Source organism: Pseudomassariella vexata (assembly GCF_002105095.1).
Source record: "Pseudomassariella vexata strain CBS 129021 chromosome Unknown BCR38scaffold_11, whole genome shotgun sequence".
Taxonomy (NCBI): domain Eukaryota; kingdom Fungi; phylum Ascomycota; class Sordariomycetes; order Amphisphaeriales; family Pseudomassariaceae; genus Pseudomassariella; species Pseudomassariella vexata.
This window is the reverse complement of record NW_024467966.1, coordinates 1,013,068-1,028,628: the sequence shown is the minus strand read 5'-3', so window position 1 is coordinate 1,028,628 and position 15,561 is coordinate 1,013,068. Positions and strand designations below refer to the sequence as shown.

The 15,561-nt window shown below is 48.8% G+C and overlaps 6 protein-coding genes and 1 non-coding gene across 7 annotated transcripts; 2 read left to right on the top strand and 5 right to left on the bottom strand.

Annotated features, from left to right (window-relative positions):
- Nucleotides 1–307: 307 nt before the first annotated feature.
- Nucleotides 308–2,096, bottom strand: BCR38DRAFT_476650 (uncharacterized protein; the record flags this gene model as incomplete). Its single annotated transcript, XM_040863048.1, has 2 exons — nt 308–1,200; nt 1,476–2,096. The coding sequence occupies 2 exons, from the start codon at nt 2,094–2,096 to the stop codon at nt 586–588; spliced, it is 1,236 nt and encodes a 411-aa protein (XP_040712992.1). The 3' UTR covers nt 308–585.
- Nucleotides 2,097–3,054: 958 nt separating this feature from the next.
- BCR38DRAFT_411882 (uncharacterized protein) lies at nt 3,055–3,453 on the top strand (the record flags this gene model as incomplete). Its single annotated transcript, XM_040858619.1, has 1 exon — nt 3,055–3,453. One exon carries the CDS (start codon nt 3,055–3,057, stop codon nt 3,451–3,453), a length of 399 nt encoding a protein of 132 aa, XP_040712991.1.
- A 763-nt stretch (nt 3,454–4,216) lies between these two features.
- Nucleotides 4,217–4,561, bottom strand: BCR38DRAFT_411881 (uncharacterized protein; the record flags this gene model as incomplete). The annotated part of the gene is made up of 1 exon (XM_040858618.1): nt 4,217–4,561. The coding sequence occupies one exon, from the start codon at nt 4,559–4,561 to the stop codon at nt 4,217–4,219; it is 345 nt and encodes a 114-aa protein (XP_040712990.1).
- Nucleotides 4,562–6,197: 1,636 nt separating this feature from the next.
- Nucleotides 6,198–8,066, top strand: BCR38DRAFT_487824 (LrgB-like family-domain-containing protein; the record flags this gene model as incomplete). Its single annotated transcript, XM_040864199.1, has 5 exons — nt 6,198–6,257; nt 6,320–6,550; nt 6,605–6,716; nt 6,768–7,808; nt 7,867–8,066. The coding sequence occupies 5 exons, from the start codon at nt 6,198–6,200 to the stop codon at nt 8,064–8,066; spliced, it is 1,644 nt and encodes a 547-aa protein (XP_040712989.1).
- Nucleotides 8,067–10,430: 2,364 nt separating this feature from the next.
- BCR38DRAFT_t256 lies at nt 10,431–10,533 on the bottom strand. Its single transcript has one exon. It is a non-coding gene; the product is annotated as a tRNA-Thr (tRNA).
- Nucleotides 10,534–14,893: 4,360 nt separating this feature from the next.
- Nucleotides 14,894–15,195, bottom strand: BCR38DRAFT_442421 (uncharacterized protein; the record flags this gene model as incomplete). The annotated part of the gene is made up of 1 exon (XM_040860816.1): nt 14,894–15,195. The coding sequence occupies one exon, from the start codon at nt 15,190–15,192 to the stop codon at nt 14,938–14,940; it is 255 nt and encodes an 84-aa protein (XP_040712988.1). The 3' UTR covers nt 14,894–14,937.
- On the bottom strand, nt 15,009–15,449 carry BCR38DRAFT_442418 (uncharacterized protein). Its single transcript, XM_040860815.1, has one exon. The coding sequence runs from the start codon at nt 15,405–15,407 to the stop codon at nt 15,198–15,200; it is 210 nt and encodes a 69-aa protein (XP_040712987.1). The 5' UTR covers nt 15,408–15,449; the 3' UTR covers nt 15,009–15,197.
- Between the last annotated feature and the right edge of the window lie 112 nt (nt 15,450–15,561).

Below are 15,561 nucleotides of genomic sequence, written 5' to 3'. Positions count from 1 at the left end.
TCTGCCTAGGTGTTGCCGGGGCAGACCAAGTTCGGGGGTTCGCGGGTGGATAGCGATCCCTAGATCTCGATACTGTTGAGGGCAGGTAGTGGCCCATTGATCGTTGAAACTCTTCCAAGTGTAGGATCTCGCGATTCTCTTTATATGTGCGAATGAGGCCGGGTGTTGTGTCTTGGGTGGTTGTTGACGCAGAGCTTTGTCACGGTGCATGGTGTTGCAGGATCACGTGTTGAATGATCACGTGACCTGGGTGCATTAAAGCTATATTTCTGCGAAAGATGCATCGCGATCAACACTTACTTTTTCAATCTACTTCGATTTAACACCTTTTCTGCAACACATGGCAGCTTCTGCCATGTCCCCGACGTCCAATGTTGTCATGCACTTGTCTCCCAGCCGGAGGCCTAAATTAGTTAAGAAAATCGTCCGATTAGGATGGTCTTCTGGGGTCATCTGAACCACTTTTTCGGGAAATCCTCATAGATTCTTCGATATAGTCCATGTTTTCGGTTAATGTGTATATATTGCTTAAAGCTATCGCAAGGAAGTTCAAGCTCGAAGCGCGGTCTGGGTGATCTGATGGTGTCAACTCGATAGCTTCCTGTATGGACCATACAGTATGGTTCGGATTAAGTTGTCAAGATCTGTAACATCTCCCGACCAGTCAAATTTCTCTCTGAGTCCGCTAGCCAAGTTGTTCAAGAAGACTGCATAGCTCGGGTCATTCTTTGGGACGGTATCAATAACCTCTTGAGCAGCTTGGATAGACTGCTCAAGGTCGGATATGTCCTGTGATCTCAAGTATTTGCTGTAAAGCTGATTTTCAAGATTATCTAGCCATAAAGGCAGGTCAGGGCGATCCTGTGGAGCCATGTCGGCAGCTATCCTGATATTCTGAATAGCTTCGTCGAGATCAGCCATGTCCCCTGATATTGAGTATCTCTCGCCGAGCCTTTCGCCGAGGCTATTATGATGCCACGCTAGGTCCAGAGAGCCTTTAGGGAAGAGACGAACTAATTCACGCCTGATACGTATGGCTTCTTCAAGATCATGCATAAACCCTGTGCGTGCGTGTCGGGAGGCAAGCAGGTCGCCAAGATGGCCCAATAATCCAGCTGGATCACGGTGATGATCTGGAAGAACGCTCTTGGCTTCTTGTGCAAGTTGAATTGCTTCCTGCAGATCACCCATGGCTCCTAACTTGGCGAAGCGATTTTACAGTTTGGAACTAAAGGAATACAATCTCCCTACCGGATCTGAATGGCTGTGCGGTGTAGCACTGAGGACATTGAGACTCACTCGAATGGCCTCTTCAAGGTCTGCCAAGGATATTAAAGTACATGAAATTGTTCAAATGTGACCCCGCTGTGTCTTGTGTAGCTTCTTGAGCCAGTCGAGTGCTCTCCTGAAGATGCTCCACGTTCGTTCCCTGTGCGGCGGAAGCTATCCAGAAGCACAGTCCCGAGGTTACTCACCCTTGCAGGGCGCTCTTCATGGTCTTCGGGAGTTTTAGCAACAGCTTCCCGCCCAGTTCGAATGGACTCCTCCAGATCGCCCATTGCTCCGACCGAGTGATACCGATCACGCAGTTGAGCTCCGTGGTTATTCAAATATTTCGCCACATCTGGGTCATTTTCTGTGCTTGTGTCCACGCATTCTCTGAAGTCCTCGATACTGCGATCAAGGTCTTCTACGATTTGATTTGCGGCATACGTATGGCTTAGTGCCAGTGCGAGATTGTTCAGTCGCGCTGGCCTCTCAGTAGAGACTTTGGGGGTCAATTGAAGAGCTTCTTGTGCGAGTTGGACAGCCTTTTCTATGTCACTAATTATCCTCCCGTGAAGATATTTTTCACTCAAATGATAGCCCAGATTGCTTAGACATGTTGCCTTTGAATCAGAATCAGAGGTTGCGGCGAGGGTCTGCCGCCCCACTTCTATAGCCTCATCGAGAACAACTGTATTCGCCATCCTCTGATAGCTATAAGCTAGCTCGACTCCAAGATTGTTGAGCCATAGTACACGCTGCGTGTGGTCTTCTGGCAAGGCCGCAAGAGCAAGCTTAGCCTCCTGGATGAAATCGTTGGAGCCCGCCATTATCTACCTTATACCCTAGTCTTGTCAATACCAGCCATGGTCAGCCTGGGTCATCTGGGTTAAAATTCAATATTTGGACTCACTGCCGCTCTGCTGTCTCACCGGCATGTGCTGTCTCAGAAGATGAGCAAATAAAGTACAGTAATATTGGTAGAGAAATTGCGGAGGAATCATCGGTAAACACAGAAAGAATGGCAATAAATGTTCCGCTGATCTGATGCATATGTACCGACAATTTCGCAAGACTCAGCTTGTCAGTCAGCTCAGCCTCTTGAAATCGCCCTATTTTTTAAGCTTACATGCATCTAGCCGACCTCTCACTTGCCTCCAATGTCAGTAGAGCTTTTGCTCGACCAATCACGTTAACTGGCGCATCTTGCTCAATGTCGATCGGGCGGCGGTGGGCTTGTTGGATTGTGGGAAAATAGTCTTATATTGAAAGTGTTATGATCTCTGGAGAGTCCTGAACGAAGTGGACAGCGGCTATAAGGGCCTTATATAGACAGGAATGACTGATGCCTGTCCCACAGGCAGGACTTGTGTGGTTCTATAGGTGGTGATCATGTTGGCCTATAACGTACGGTGCGTGGCCATATGTCCTTTCAAGACTGGCAGTCTTAATGTAGTAGCCTTGAGGATCCAACAGGACTGACAGTATCATGTACGTTGTCGCCTGGTATACTTCAGAGCCTCGTTCTCTGTCACCCTCTTGCACATGGCCTATGATCAAGCCAATGGAAGTTCTGTTAAAAGTCTGCAATGTAATGGTGTCTTCGTTGTGGTGTGGATGAATTATTGGCCATTGTTCTAGCCGCCAAGGTAGCCGACTGAAGCTGAAGCAGGCTGTCATCAGCGTCTTACGTTTTCACGTGATTTTTTCTGGGCTTACCTTGTGATGGGCGCCTATCTACTATAGAGTGGTAGAAAAATTGTCGAATATATGATTAGCCAGATCAGCATGCTAGACATATCCATGAACTTCACACCTTTCATCATGAACGCACAAACCCCGCCGAGGCGGTTTGCCCTGCTCGTCGGAGTCGATCTGTATCAGAATAACGGATCGAGAAAATCAATAAAGCATAACGGCGTCTCTTTGAAAAGCTTTCGAGGCTATGTCAATGATGTCAGGCTCTTTGAAGAGTTTCTGCGCCATCATTTTCAACTTCATGAGAACCGCCGACCTACCTTTGAGAATATCAAGAGGGAGTTCCTAGACATCACCAGCCGTAACCGCCCTGGGCATATGTTCTTTTCCCACTTCTCGGGTCACGGTGCACTACTCCCAGGGGTCGGGGTATCACCTGCCGGGCGTGATGAGGATCCATCGCTGATGACCATGGATTACTGCTGCTGAAAACGTGCTGTACGCGGGTGGGAGTTGAACGGATGGCTGAAAGATCTCTACAAAAAGAACGTTCAGGTCATCGTTACCCTGGACAGCTGCTATTCGGCTGGCTCATGGAGAAACGATGGTGCTGTCCGAACTCCACAGTATTGGTCACCCGTTAATCTCCCAGGCGATGAAGACGACTACCAGGACGAGGTGGCCCAAGAGACGCGGAAATCGGAGCTTCCCATGTCATGGGATATCAACCAAAAGGTTTTACGTTGATGGCAGGCTGTGCAATCAACAAGACCGTCGCAGAGAAAAGTATAAATGACTAGGTGGTTGGCATATTCACGTCCACACTCGGCATACTTCAAGGGTCAGCGCCACGCACCTATTTCGACGTATAGGACCATCGGCGATTATACAGCGAAATAGGCTCCGTCACAGGAACCCGAGGTATTTGGCCAAGACAGATTGGCGTTCTTCCGAAACAAAGAGCTTTTCTCGACTTCCCCTATCTGGGTCAAGATCCAAGGGGATACCGCTACCCTCCCTATTGGAAAGATACACGGTGTCACGGCAGGAGCAGAGTTCGCGAATCATTCACATCCAAGTTAAATGGCCTCTTCGATATCATGTAGTGTTCCCAGCCTTAAATATCGATCGGCAAGTCGTACTCCCAGATTCTGTAGAAATATGGACTTATCACGACTGTCTTCGGGGACGGCATGGATGACTTCGCGTCCAATCTGGATGGCCTCATTAATGTCATGTATAGTTTCCAAACTCAAGAACCTATTATGGAGTGAATTCCAAGATTGATTAGAAATAGCGCGCTGGAAGAAGGTTCATCATTCGGTGACATGTTGAGTGCTTCGCGCGCGAGCTGAATTGCCTTCTCAAGATCAGACAATACTCCTAGTCTTAGATATTTCTTGTTAAAAAGGCTTCGAAGAAAACTGAGGTACTTGGGACGGTCGGGGTGGTCATTTGGCGTCATTCCGAGCCCTTGGTAAGCAATATGAACAGCATCTTCGATGTCAGATACAGTCCCGATCTTCGAGTATCGGGTGCTGAGCCCAAGCGCCAGATCAATCAGATACTTGGGGCGGTCATCGTCGTCCTCTGGCATAATGTCGAGCACCTCTCGCGCCAGTCGGATAGATCCTTCAAGGTCTGCTATTATCCCTTCCTCCGGGATTGAGAAGTGGTTTTGATGAGAAACTTGCGAGCGTCTTCATCGCAAATATTTATACTTCTTAGTCTCTGCCGCGCCTCCGTGCAGTAAATCTGAGAGGCGATGACTGTGAATGTAGAGCTGTCACCTGGTTCAAGGCAAGGCAACGAACTGTTGAACGAAAATAACGTCAGCCTTCGCTGACTACTAGACGTGGAAGCCGTTAGTTAATCAATGCAATAAGCCCGATAAGATCATGCGAAGTCAGTTCCTTTTACCCGAGGAATTTGTTAGTGCTGTTGGTCAGCTCACCTACGTTATGTTCGGTCAGCATCTGTCTTGTTAACAGTTATTTCCTGCCAGAACGGTGAGGGCCTTAATTCAGGTCTATGAAATCGCCGCATTTCTGTCTCGTCTTCGCTTCTTTCCTAGCAAGACGGTAGTCTCGACATCCAGGTCAGTGGTCACTTCCGGGGAAACCACCAGCGCCATCAGCCAGGTCAGTGATTTACCTGCCGTTCGTCCCGCCAGAGGCAGTGTCAGACCTTATAACTACCAAAAATACCTCATTCTACAATGAGTGGGTCCCTCGTCTTTTGACGGTCAATTTGGTCCAACAGGCAGCTATCCTCGACCGCATCAAGCACCTGCCCAGAGTAAGGCCATCAGTGTGGACTGGCTTCTGGATCTTCCTCACAATTTCTCCCTCAGTCAAGGACTCGGTTCTGGCCAGCACAATTTTATGCCATATCAACTTGTTACCGATGTTCGATGGCAAGATCTTTAGGTCTAAGTTGACCACGATGGGTAAGAGAAGGTTAGTGTTAGAGGATGAGACGCGTTTGGTTTCCAATGGGGGATTTGGGAATTTGCCCCTGGTGGATGGTAGACGCGGCGGACACCAGATGGGCACAACGGATCCCTGCTTATTGCTAGAGCTGTGCAAAACATCTAAACATGGCTTATGCGGGCTCTACATCGAAGCGAGCTAAGCTTTTTCTCACCTTGACGAGTGAATAGGCATGGCTTCCAAGCAAGTTGGGTCGTTACCGCGATGCGCCGAACCTCTAAAGCACACAGACAGGCCCCATAAGCCGTGGATATTACACCAACGGGTTCCTTGTCTGGCAGGATGACAACCTTGAAGTTCTTGTAAGCCGGGTTCGCGAAAGTCAGCCTCGCTTGTGTTCCCGTCTCAGCAGGCAAGGGGCATAGGAAATACGGGCTTTACCGTATTGATTCAGACACCAGGAGATGGCTGCTTACACTTGACGTGATTTCGATGATGCGGGTCAAGGTGGTTGTGCAATATGACCATCATCGTCATCACATGTTAGGAGCCAAGAATTCCAGAGCCTCTTCTAATGGCCGAAATCGGCATACTTAGTGATGGGCGCTAGCGGAGTGTCTAACCCCATTGAGCAGGGGCGATCTGCGACTTCGAGTCATGGTGGAAAATAGAATGCCTGCAAAAAGTTAGACTGCGACGGTCTATAGACCAAGTCAATCAAGTCAGTCAAGACGCTTTCCCGAAGCTAAATTCAACACTACTCCTACACGACCCACGGCGGATCGTTAATCAATCGGAAACATGGCAATTGGGAATGGAAAAGACGACTTATTTGGCGACTTGATTTCAGCTGTCAAGATTGTGAGAAAACCCGCTTATCACAGCGTCGATTGTTGTTATCAGCTACTAACAGCACGCGATAGGCGGTGCGAAACTCACGGCACCATGTCATCCAGTCCTGGTTCTGGATTCCGGTTGGAATCTTGGCGGTTCTGGCCGCCTGCTTTGGGGTCAACCAGATTTTGAGGGTTGCGAGAATCACTTTCCCAGCTTCTGTGGCCTGCCTGCTGGTTCTCTTGTTCACGTTGCTGCTTTCTGAGCGATTTCTCGGAGAGCATTGGACTCGCAAATTTGTGAATCTCATCGAGATACCGGTACGGTTCAATGAGTACGTATGAAGCGAGCAATGTGTATTAACTCGGGATTAGTGCGGATGGTCTCTGCGGTGGATCAATGTTTTCTTCAGTCCGTCTTTCGTCTTGCTGCCTCTGAGTCCGCCGATAGGAGCGGTCGAAGTGTTCAAAATCATCGCGGTATTCGGTAAGTGGTATCATCACTAAACAAACCTGTGAGAGATACTGATATTGCCAGTCGTCGGGTATCTTGTCGGGATGGCGGTCACTGCATACATGGTTAGAGGACTACAGGTCGCCCTAGGGACTTCCAAACGAGCCATGACGGAGCGTGCCGAGGAGTTGGGCGCAGAAAGTGACGATATCCCTATGTCTGTCACACCAAGAGGCGGCGAAACTCCTACCCCCCTCACAATATCAGCAGTCCCGTCGTCGACCAACATGCTTCTTCAGCCGCCACCGACATCTCGAGCCCCCTCGCAAGCTTCCTCGCAAGCCCGTAGCGAAGAATTGGCCCCGGAAGCAAGCTCTGAAGCAAACGGTGTCCTTGAACACGTGCCCTCCCTGTCATCCCAAGCACCAGAGCCGTCCTCACGATCAGCACTCTGGGCCGCCGAGCTCACGAGCCGCCTCCCTGCACTAATTTACCTCTCCATATTTCTCTTCGTAGGAATCCCCATATACTACGTCCTCGACTACGCTATGCCCATGCAACTTTCCTTCGCGGTACTAACCTACCTCGGCGCCCTCTCGATCCCCTCCAACTGGCGCCAATACCTTCACCCTGTGCTCGTATCGGCGCTCTTCACCGCCATCGGCCTCTGGATCCTCGCCCTCATCAAGGGGGGCACCCTCACCACCGCGCTCACTGAATACAAAACTGGTGCTAAGTACCTTGCCCTGTGGGAGGGGGACCACAACCTCCCGGGTGCGGGAGACATATTCAGCAGTGTTCTAGATGTTAGTATCGTCGCCCTCGCTTTGCCGATGTTCCAATATCGTCGCGAGCTGCGCCAACATTTCTTCGCTATTGTGGTGCCGAGCATTGTCATGTCAATTGGTTCCCTGTTTGCCTACCCATATATCTCGTGCATTATCGGGATTTCCGCCGAAAGGAGTCTGGCCTTCGCGTCAAGGAGTTTGACGCTGGCGTTGGCAATTCCGGCGACCGATAGTCTGGGCGGCGATCCGTATACGGTTGCGGCGGTGGCGATTACGAGTGGGATTTTTGGGGCGTTGTTTGGGCAGAAGATATTGGCCCTGTTTAGGATTCCAGAAGGTGAGTTTTGGTTTACTGACAGCGACTTGGTGAACATGAACTGATTTGTGTGTGGCAGATGATTATGTCACGAGAGGCGTTACACTGGGAGCCAACTCGTCAGCCATTGCTACCGCTATGCTGCTGCGATCGGATCCTCGCGCTGCTGCGTTGTCCAGTCTGTCGTTGAGCATATTTGGTACCATCACAGTGTTGTTTGCGGCTATTCCGATTATTGCGAACACGGTGAGGTTCACGGTGGGTTTACCGGCATTATAGATTCATTTGGGGTGCGGCTTGGGAGATCTTGGTTTTGAAATCCCAAAGCGATCTAAAAATATTACTCTTGCACATCAGTGAATTGCCTGAAGTAGATGGTCACACTCTCTGGAATATACTAGAGCTCAAAATGGAGCTGGCCCACGAATAATATTCAGAGTTGACATTTGCAAGCAGCTGGTGTTTAGGATAATTAATGAAGCTTGGGGATGCAAGTAAGCTATACACTTTAGTCGCTAAGGAAGCGACTTCGGCCTTAAGGGTTAGGGACGCGAGGACGTATTCTAGGTCAGAGCTAATATATACGGTATAGCTGTACGAGCCCTGGACCTTAATAGGGACGGCATTCCCGCCGGTAAGTTCCTTTACTCTAGCGTCGTATATAGTACGGATTGCTAATATCTTCTTAAGGAAAGCCTTAACCTGTAAATTGAAGGAGTACTCTGAGTATATCGTCGCTATAATACTATTACTAGAGCTTAAGAATACCTCGGGTGTGGAATAGATTTCAGTATGGAAACGGGGTCGGGCGGTAAGTAGGATATACCTACCACCCAGCACACTGTCAGGACGGCACTTGAATAGGCGTTTTCTACCTGATCAGGAGGCTCTTGTTTCGTTGATTGTAGCAGCGAAGCTCTTGCTCGTTTTGTAACTCTGGGTTCACAGGTTGGTCGGATGTGTCCTTTTGTAATACCAAGGGGGATGACCTTTGGGGTAGGACGCCTGTCTTCGGAAATCAAGCACAACAACCAGGACTCCGAGGAATAAGATTAAGGTATGATAGGCACTGGCTTGGTCTGATTAGACCATCCCCTCTTGTTCCATTTTCACTGCTGTCCGGCTTTGCCCCACTACAGTATTCGTAACTAAGATATGAAATAGCGTATATTATTCCGGCTACATGCTCAAGATTTTGCCGCCTCTTCACCCTAACTCTTTTACTATACTACTTAAGATAAACTACTCTAGGGAGGCCCTAGTCGTAGTAAGGGTCGTTCGACAAAGAGGTTAACACTTTGATGCGAGTGCATATGGGGTGTGAATTGTTGTATTGGTGTCAGGTGCAAATAAGCCACAGTGGCTTGGCCTGGACAGGGGTCGGAAATGTATAACTAGGCTGCTGTGACCCCTCTTCTTTTAGAGAGGGCAGCGATTAACTTGTCGTTATTGAGTCCCCTATACTACGCTATTGGTACCTACCTGGTGACTGGCAGCTTGTTTCGCTTGAGCACTCTCGTCCTTCACTTTGCACTTGAAATCCCGTGACAATTGGGAAAGGATGGCCAGTGTAACGAAACCTCTAATAGTCTAGCTGCGTAAACCACTAAAGAGTCTGTAAGGGTTTGTGCTAGTAAGTAAGTCCTGCTGCGGAGTCCTCAAGCAGTAATATCGGGGTCTGACGTATGAGTATAGTGCTTTGGGTAACTGAAGTATTCAAGTAGCGTCATCGAGAATAGAGTCGTTAAGGCAGTTGCCTCACCAATGGGTTAGATTGATGCTTAGATTGATCACTGAAGTAGATACTGTCTATCTATGAAATGCCTGAGAGCCCTGTCCCTTATATATCCATCTCTCCTTCACTGATCTCGTTGGATCACTTGGATCACGTCGCTCCTGGTGATCCCAAGTAGTTGGCAGAGTGATCCCTATCACGTGACCTTTTCCTTCAGTCGGTGAGCCTAGTTGTTCCTTTCCGTCCTTATGGGGCTTTGTTCCTGCGGGGTTCCGTCATGGCCTATTGTAGGGCCTGTCGGGTTGGTTTTGGCCAGGTTAGAACCAACGGTTCGTAACAGCCCTTAAGCCGCGTCGGGCGGTTATACAGGTAAACTTGTAGCCAAACGAGTACTAAACCTCCTGTCCCTCCCTAAGTCTGTGCTACAACCCCTGCCTGAACTACCGATAAGTGTGGTAATATGGCACTTAAATTCGTCCTCAGGGGTGGGATGCTGCTGATGTGCAGAAGATGCTCGACTATTTTTTGTCGCGATAAGTCGTAGTATCTGCTAATTGGGGTTTCTCGTCGAGCGTATACATCTCAACCATACGCTCAAGTGGACAAGACCGTAACGTGGTCTAGACACTCGCAAGAATCGCGGCGAGAGGGCTTGCTGCGCGCCTTCTATCGTGAGGGGACGGGTTCGCCGACGAGCGTTATCGGATAGGCGAGGTCCGATAAGGGGTCGGATTAACGGTTCGAATTCTGGACCGGCTGTCGAGTTATATTCCGCCGACGTAGTGCTTGACGGTCGACTGGCTAGGATGCTCGTAATCCTAAACTGCACCAATCTCCCTATTATCGCTAGGTAGGCGAAGTCAACAAGGTGGGCAGCGCGCCGTAAGGGTTGACTAAACCCCCTTGTGTGTCAGCTGCGGGATTCGAACCCGCGACTCGTCACCGACCCAAGTGGGCGAGGCTCAAATCGGGACTTATCTACCAGCGAAGTGACCAACTACACCAGCCGACAAGGAGGATATCTATAATTATGACGAGACTGGGTTTCTTATTGTAAGGAAAGAGCCGTTGTGGCGGGCCGGTCTCAGCTGACAAGCTGAGTCGGGAGGGATTCGCCCCGATCCGGTAAAACCCCGGAACCGCCCAGCTTAAGAGGAGAACTCGAGACGCTCGCACCTAGTTTAGATTCTTCAAGAATCAGTCTTGCAATATACGCACCCATACACTGGCCTACTTCTAGCTACCCTTTGCACTACCTGACTATTATATTGTGAGACGTGTGGTATCCTCGTTACACTTATGGGTCAAACCTCATCCGAGATAGTTGTAACGACCTCTGATCGACGTGGAAGACCTAGAGCAGTACAGCAAGGGAATAGGGAATGGGTTACAGTTATCCAGGGCGTCGGATCGGACGGCTATACTATCCCTCCGTATATCATCTTTGCTGGTAAAACTCACCTATCTTCGTGGTACGAAAATAGCCTACTACCAAAGGATTGGGTTATCGCGGTTACGAAAAATGGCTGGACTACAAATGAAAGAGGCGAGGACTGGATTCGACATTTCGATCAACATACAAAGCTTCGTACGAAAGGTGTTTATCGCCTCTTAATTCTCGACGGCCACGAGAGCCACCACTCGACCGCTTTCGAGCTCTACTGTAAAGAGAACTCTATTATCACACTCTGTATGCCTGCTCATTCGTCGCATAAGCTCCAACCTCTCGATATCGGCTGTTTTCGTGCACTGAAAAGAGCGTACGGTAAAGAAATTGAGGATCTTATGCGGGCACATATTACCCATATCTCGAAGGAGGACTTCCTCTCCGCGTTCTTAAAAGCGTTCCAGGCAACTTTTACGATATCAAATACCCAAGGAGGTTTCCTGTCACGACCTGGGTTGCATCGCATTGGTAGAGACCTCGATTAGGTGCTATCGACGAAGATTCTACTCTAAGGAGCGAAGGAAAGAAGATCACAACTTAGGTTTGAGGGAGCGCGACTAAGTCATCCACGCTTGGCGGGGCTCCTACAAGGGTTATGGTTGGCTTCCCATCTGACACTGCCATGGCAGGTGTTCCAGCTGCAAGTCACCTGGTTGTAGTGGGTCTGCGAGGGTTGACCTTCACATTTCCGAGGGGCAGGACTCGTACCGTACGATCCGGAATATGTGATTTCACAGTTAGATGTGAAGTTACATACTCCAACACCTCCGGGTACCTCGTCTGGCCTTCCTATTATCTGGGAGTCGAAGACCCCAAATAACCCAATTGAGGCACAATCCCAGACCGAATACGTGAAAAACCGAGTTATACGGCATCAAAATAGTTCTCCGACAGCTACACTTACTGCACTTGACCAGTTTGCGAAGGGTACGACGCAGGTTATGCACCGGCTTGCTCTTTTAGAGGGTGAGAACGCCGCGCTTCAAAAGGCAAATGAGACACTTAGCCGGCGGCGTTATACGAGAAAAAACGTTTACAGTATGGAGGATCACTTCGTATACAAGCTGGAGAAGATTTACAGTCTCAGAAGCTAGTTAACGGAGAGTTAGATAATAAATCGCGCTGGAGTCGTAGTCGTACGAGGAGGCCAGAGATACTTCAGCAACGCTGTAGGACGTGCGGAGAGCCCGGTCATAATATGCGTACTTGTCAGAATAGTAAAGAGATATCTGAAGAAGATAGTTCCGAGTAGTTTTAATTATTTTTTTACGTTATAGTTGAATTAACTTATGTCTTATTGTACGAGGTCTTAAGAAGTGTTCAATTGGACCGTGGGGTACGTTAACGTGAATGTATACGCCGAGCTGGCCATGACATCGAGCTGGCCACTTTCATGCGCCAACGCGACCGGCCAACTTAATGTTTGATTTTCTCAACAACCAATTATGGCAAAGTCATACAACGAAGCAGACTTAATGCTAGCCCTTCAAGCTCTCAAAAATGACCAAAACATTAGTCTCTGACAAGCGGCAAAAACGTACCAAGTCCCCCGAAGCACCCTCCAAACGCGTAAAAACGGCGGCTCGCCCTCGTACGGGCCGAGTGCGCTGAGCTTCGAGAGGCAAATAAGATGCTAAGCCGGCGCCGGAGGACTAAAAATGCAATTACGGGAAGGAGAATCACTTATTTTCCAAGAAGGACAGGACCTACGGGACTCTAGGGAGTTGGCGACGCAGATACAGCAAGAAGAGCGCCGAAATGGTGGTCACGCAAAGCGTGTTGAAACGCGCCCGAGGCGCTGTGGTATTTGCAACGGGACTGGGCATAATGCGCGAACTTGTAACATCGCATTGCCATCTTCTGGAGAGGAAGATTCAGAGTAGTTTCAATTGATTTACGGCTTTGTGGTTTTACTATCGTAAAATTTCTATGCAAGGTTAACGTATTTCACCCCCATTCCGACACCCTATAAAACAAAACACCACGAATAACACTGCAATTTCAAACAACCACCACAAATTCAATTCTGAACAACTATACAATCGCTTTCGACAGTAGATACATTAGATATTTCTGAACCCGAATCATCAACAAGAGCTTCATTAGATACCTCCCTCATCCGCCGTACGTCCTCAATCCTTGCGAATTTCGCGTTTGGACTTATTTGCACCTTCTTTTTTTTCCGTGGCTTCATAAGCTCCAATCGCTGTTTCAAGCCCTCAATTTGTAATTCTGCGCTTAATAATAGATAATCCTTCTCATCAAACCCTTTTTTCATCTTTCTAAATCGCTGCCGTTGTGTAGTCATGTTAGTTTGTTGGAGTCGATTGAACTCCCTAAACCGGCGCTCTATATCTACGCTCTTCTTTGGCGTTGACCATACAACATTGCCCTCTGAAGGAGTCTGGAGCGTTTTCTGGACTTGCTGGGTTGTAATAAGAATGTCTGGACCTTGGTGACGTGTGCGGTTGCTATTTTCAAGCAGAAGAGGGCTAGTAAGGGGCCTAGCGACATTTAGGGGCCATAGACTACTTGTACGCCAACCAGACTTGATATTTTGAGCCGTTAGGGTCCTCTGGCGTGCTCTGGCATAACAGCGCATAAAATTCCGCTTGCCAATAAGTGCTGAATCAGTTAATAGGGTTAAAAACCCGACCTTGCGATATGCCGTTTTCATAGCTGAGAACACCCCAACATCGAGGGGCTGAAGGACATGAGATGAGTGTGGGGGTAAAATAATAAGTATATGTTGTTTTGATAGCAAAGAGACATAAAAGTATCAGTTGTGTGACTACCGTGATCATCCAAAATAAGTAAACGAGTGTCTGAAGGGTCCTGCGGAAGCGTAAGGGGTATAAAAACGTCTTCAAGCCATTTGATAGCTATCGTATCGTCTGTCCAGCCCTTGGGGGATGCCTTGAAGCGCCAGTCCTTGAAGTCCTGAAGATTTTTATCAGGGAACCACTGCTCTTGGACGTCCTTGCCCTTGAAAATAACCAGGGGGGGTAAGGTATTGCCGAGGGCATCCACACATTCCAAAATTGACGTCCACGCCCTCGAACCAGGCTGTTTCTGGTGTATTGTGCGTAAGGTAGCGCTCCCGACAACTAGCCCAGAGCCCCCTTGACCCTCCATAAGGCCATGCTCATCCATATTATACCTGCATTGCGGCTTAATCGCTTGAATTGCAGGAATACGTAATTTTGAAGCAAACCAGGCTTGGATTACCTCGGTAGACGCGCCATTGATACGCTGAGAGTCGATACGGCGTTGATTTTTAGTTTTTAGTGCTGGGTGACGCTTTAGAAAGGCTTCCAGCCAATTCTTGCCGAGTGGTTGGTGGTCAACTTTGAGGGCTAGGACGCGCTGCGCGAGCTCCTTGATTTGCGCGTGCGTTGGGGCTAGTCCAAGGGCTTCCGGGACCAAAACCCAGTCCGCGACTTGATTCAGCGCCTTGAAGTCTGTCGATAAGTGTAGTCCTTGGTATACCCCAATCCAGGCCGGCGCGTCGCACAGATTTACCATTTGCGACGTCTAGAACGGCGGCAGCGAGGTCTTCTTCCGTATATGAAGGCATTAATAGCAGATCAGATCGAATACTTGGAATAAAGTCAATTGAAGCAAAAGTGGTTGAGAAATAAAAGGATAGTGTAAATAGCGGTGTGGTTATTGTTGGGGTTTACAGGGGTGTCGGAATGGGGATGAAATACGTTATGTAAGGGTGGCCAGCTCGGTGTACATTCACGTTAGAAGTACTGTCATTATCTGCCACAATTTTGGCTGCAGCAAGTCTGCAGTGCAGGATCACCAAGAAGCCTGGACGAGATACTATCTCAAGGGTACCTAGGCACCGCTACCCCTAAGATTTACGTATCATGGTACGTGGTCCAAGCATATCATGCTAGCAGCTAATAAAAACACCAGCACATAGACACTCTAGATATCAGGGGACTTAGCCCTTCAAATAGCTACTGCACTAAGGAGAGACTGTGCCGACTCACAGGATATGAATGTGCCAGTGGCGTGTAATAAATATATGGTCTGATTAAGGTGATGTGGTCACCATCTAAACCGAGTCGGTGTTGAATCTCAACGCCCGAGAAAATGCACAATAAATGTAGGCTATAAGGAAAATTCAAGACCAACAAGTTGAGTAATAACGGCTTAACCAGAACACAAGTAAAGAAAGTCCAACAGCTCATAATTACAGAGCAAAAGGACATGCATTCTAGATGCTCCAATCTTCTATGATGGCTTGAGTCGACAGAGTATTTGGATGCTCTGGCCCTAGGACTCCTTGCTGAGCCTGCGCACAGCCCTGTATTAACACTAAAGCATCTGCCTGTCGACCTTGAGCTTTCCAAGTTAAAGCGAGGTTGGCCATGCTCGTAAGTGTATCGAGATGGTCCGCCCCGAGCTTCGTCTTGCTCGTCTCCATCACCTGCACCTCCAGCTCCTCGGCCTCCTCCCACCGGCCCTGGTTCCAAAACGTCGACGCTAGGTTGGCCATGCTCGTAAGTGTAGAGGGATGGTCCGCCCCGAGCTTCGTCTTGCGAGTCTCCATCACCTGCACCCCCAGCTCCTCGGCCTCC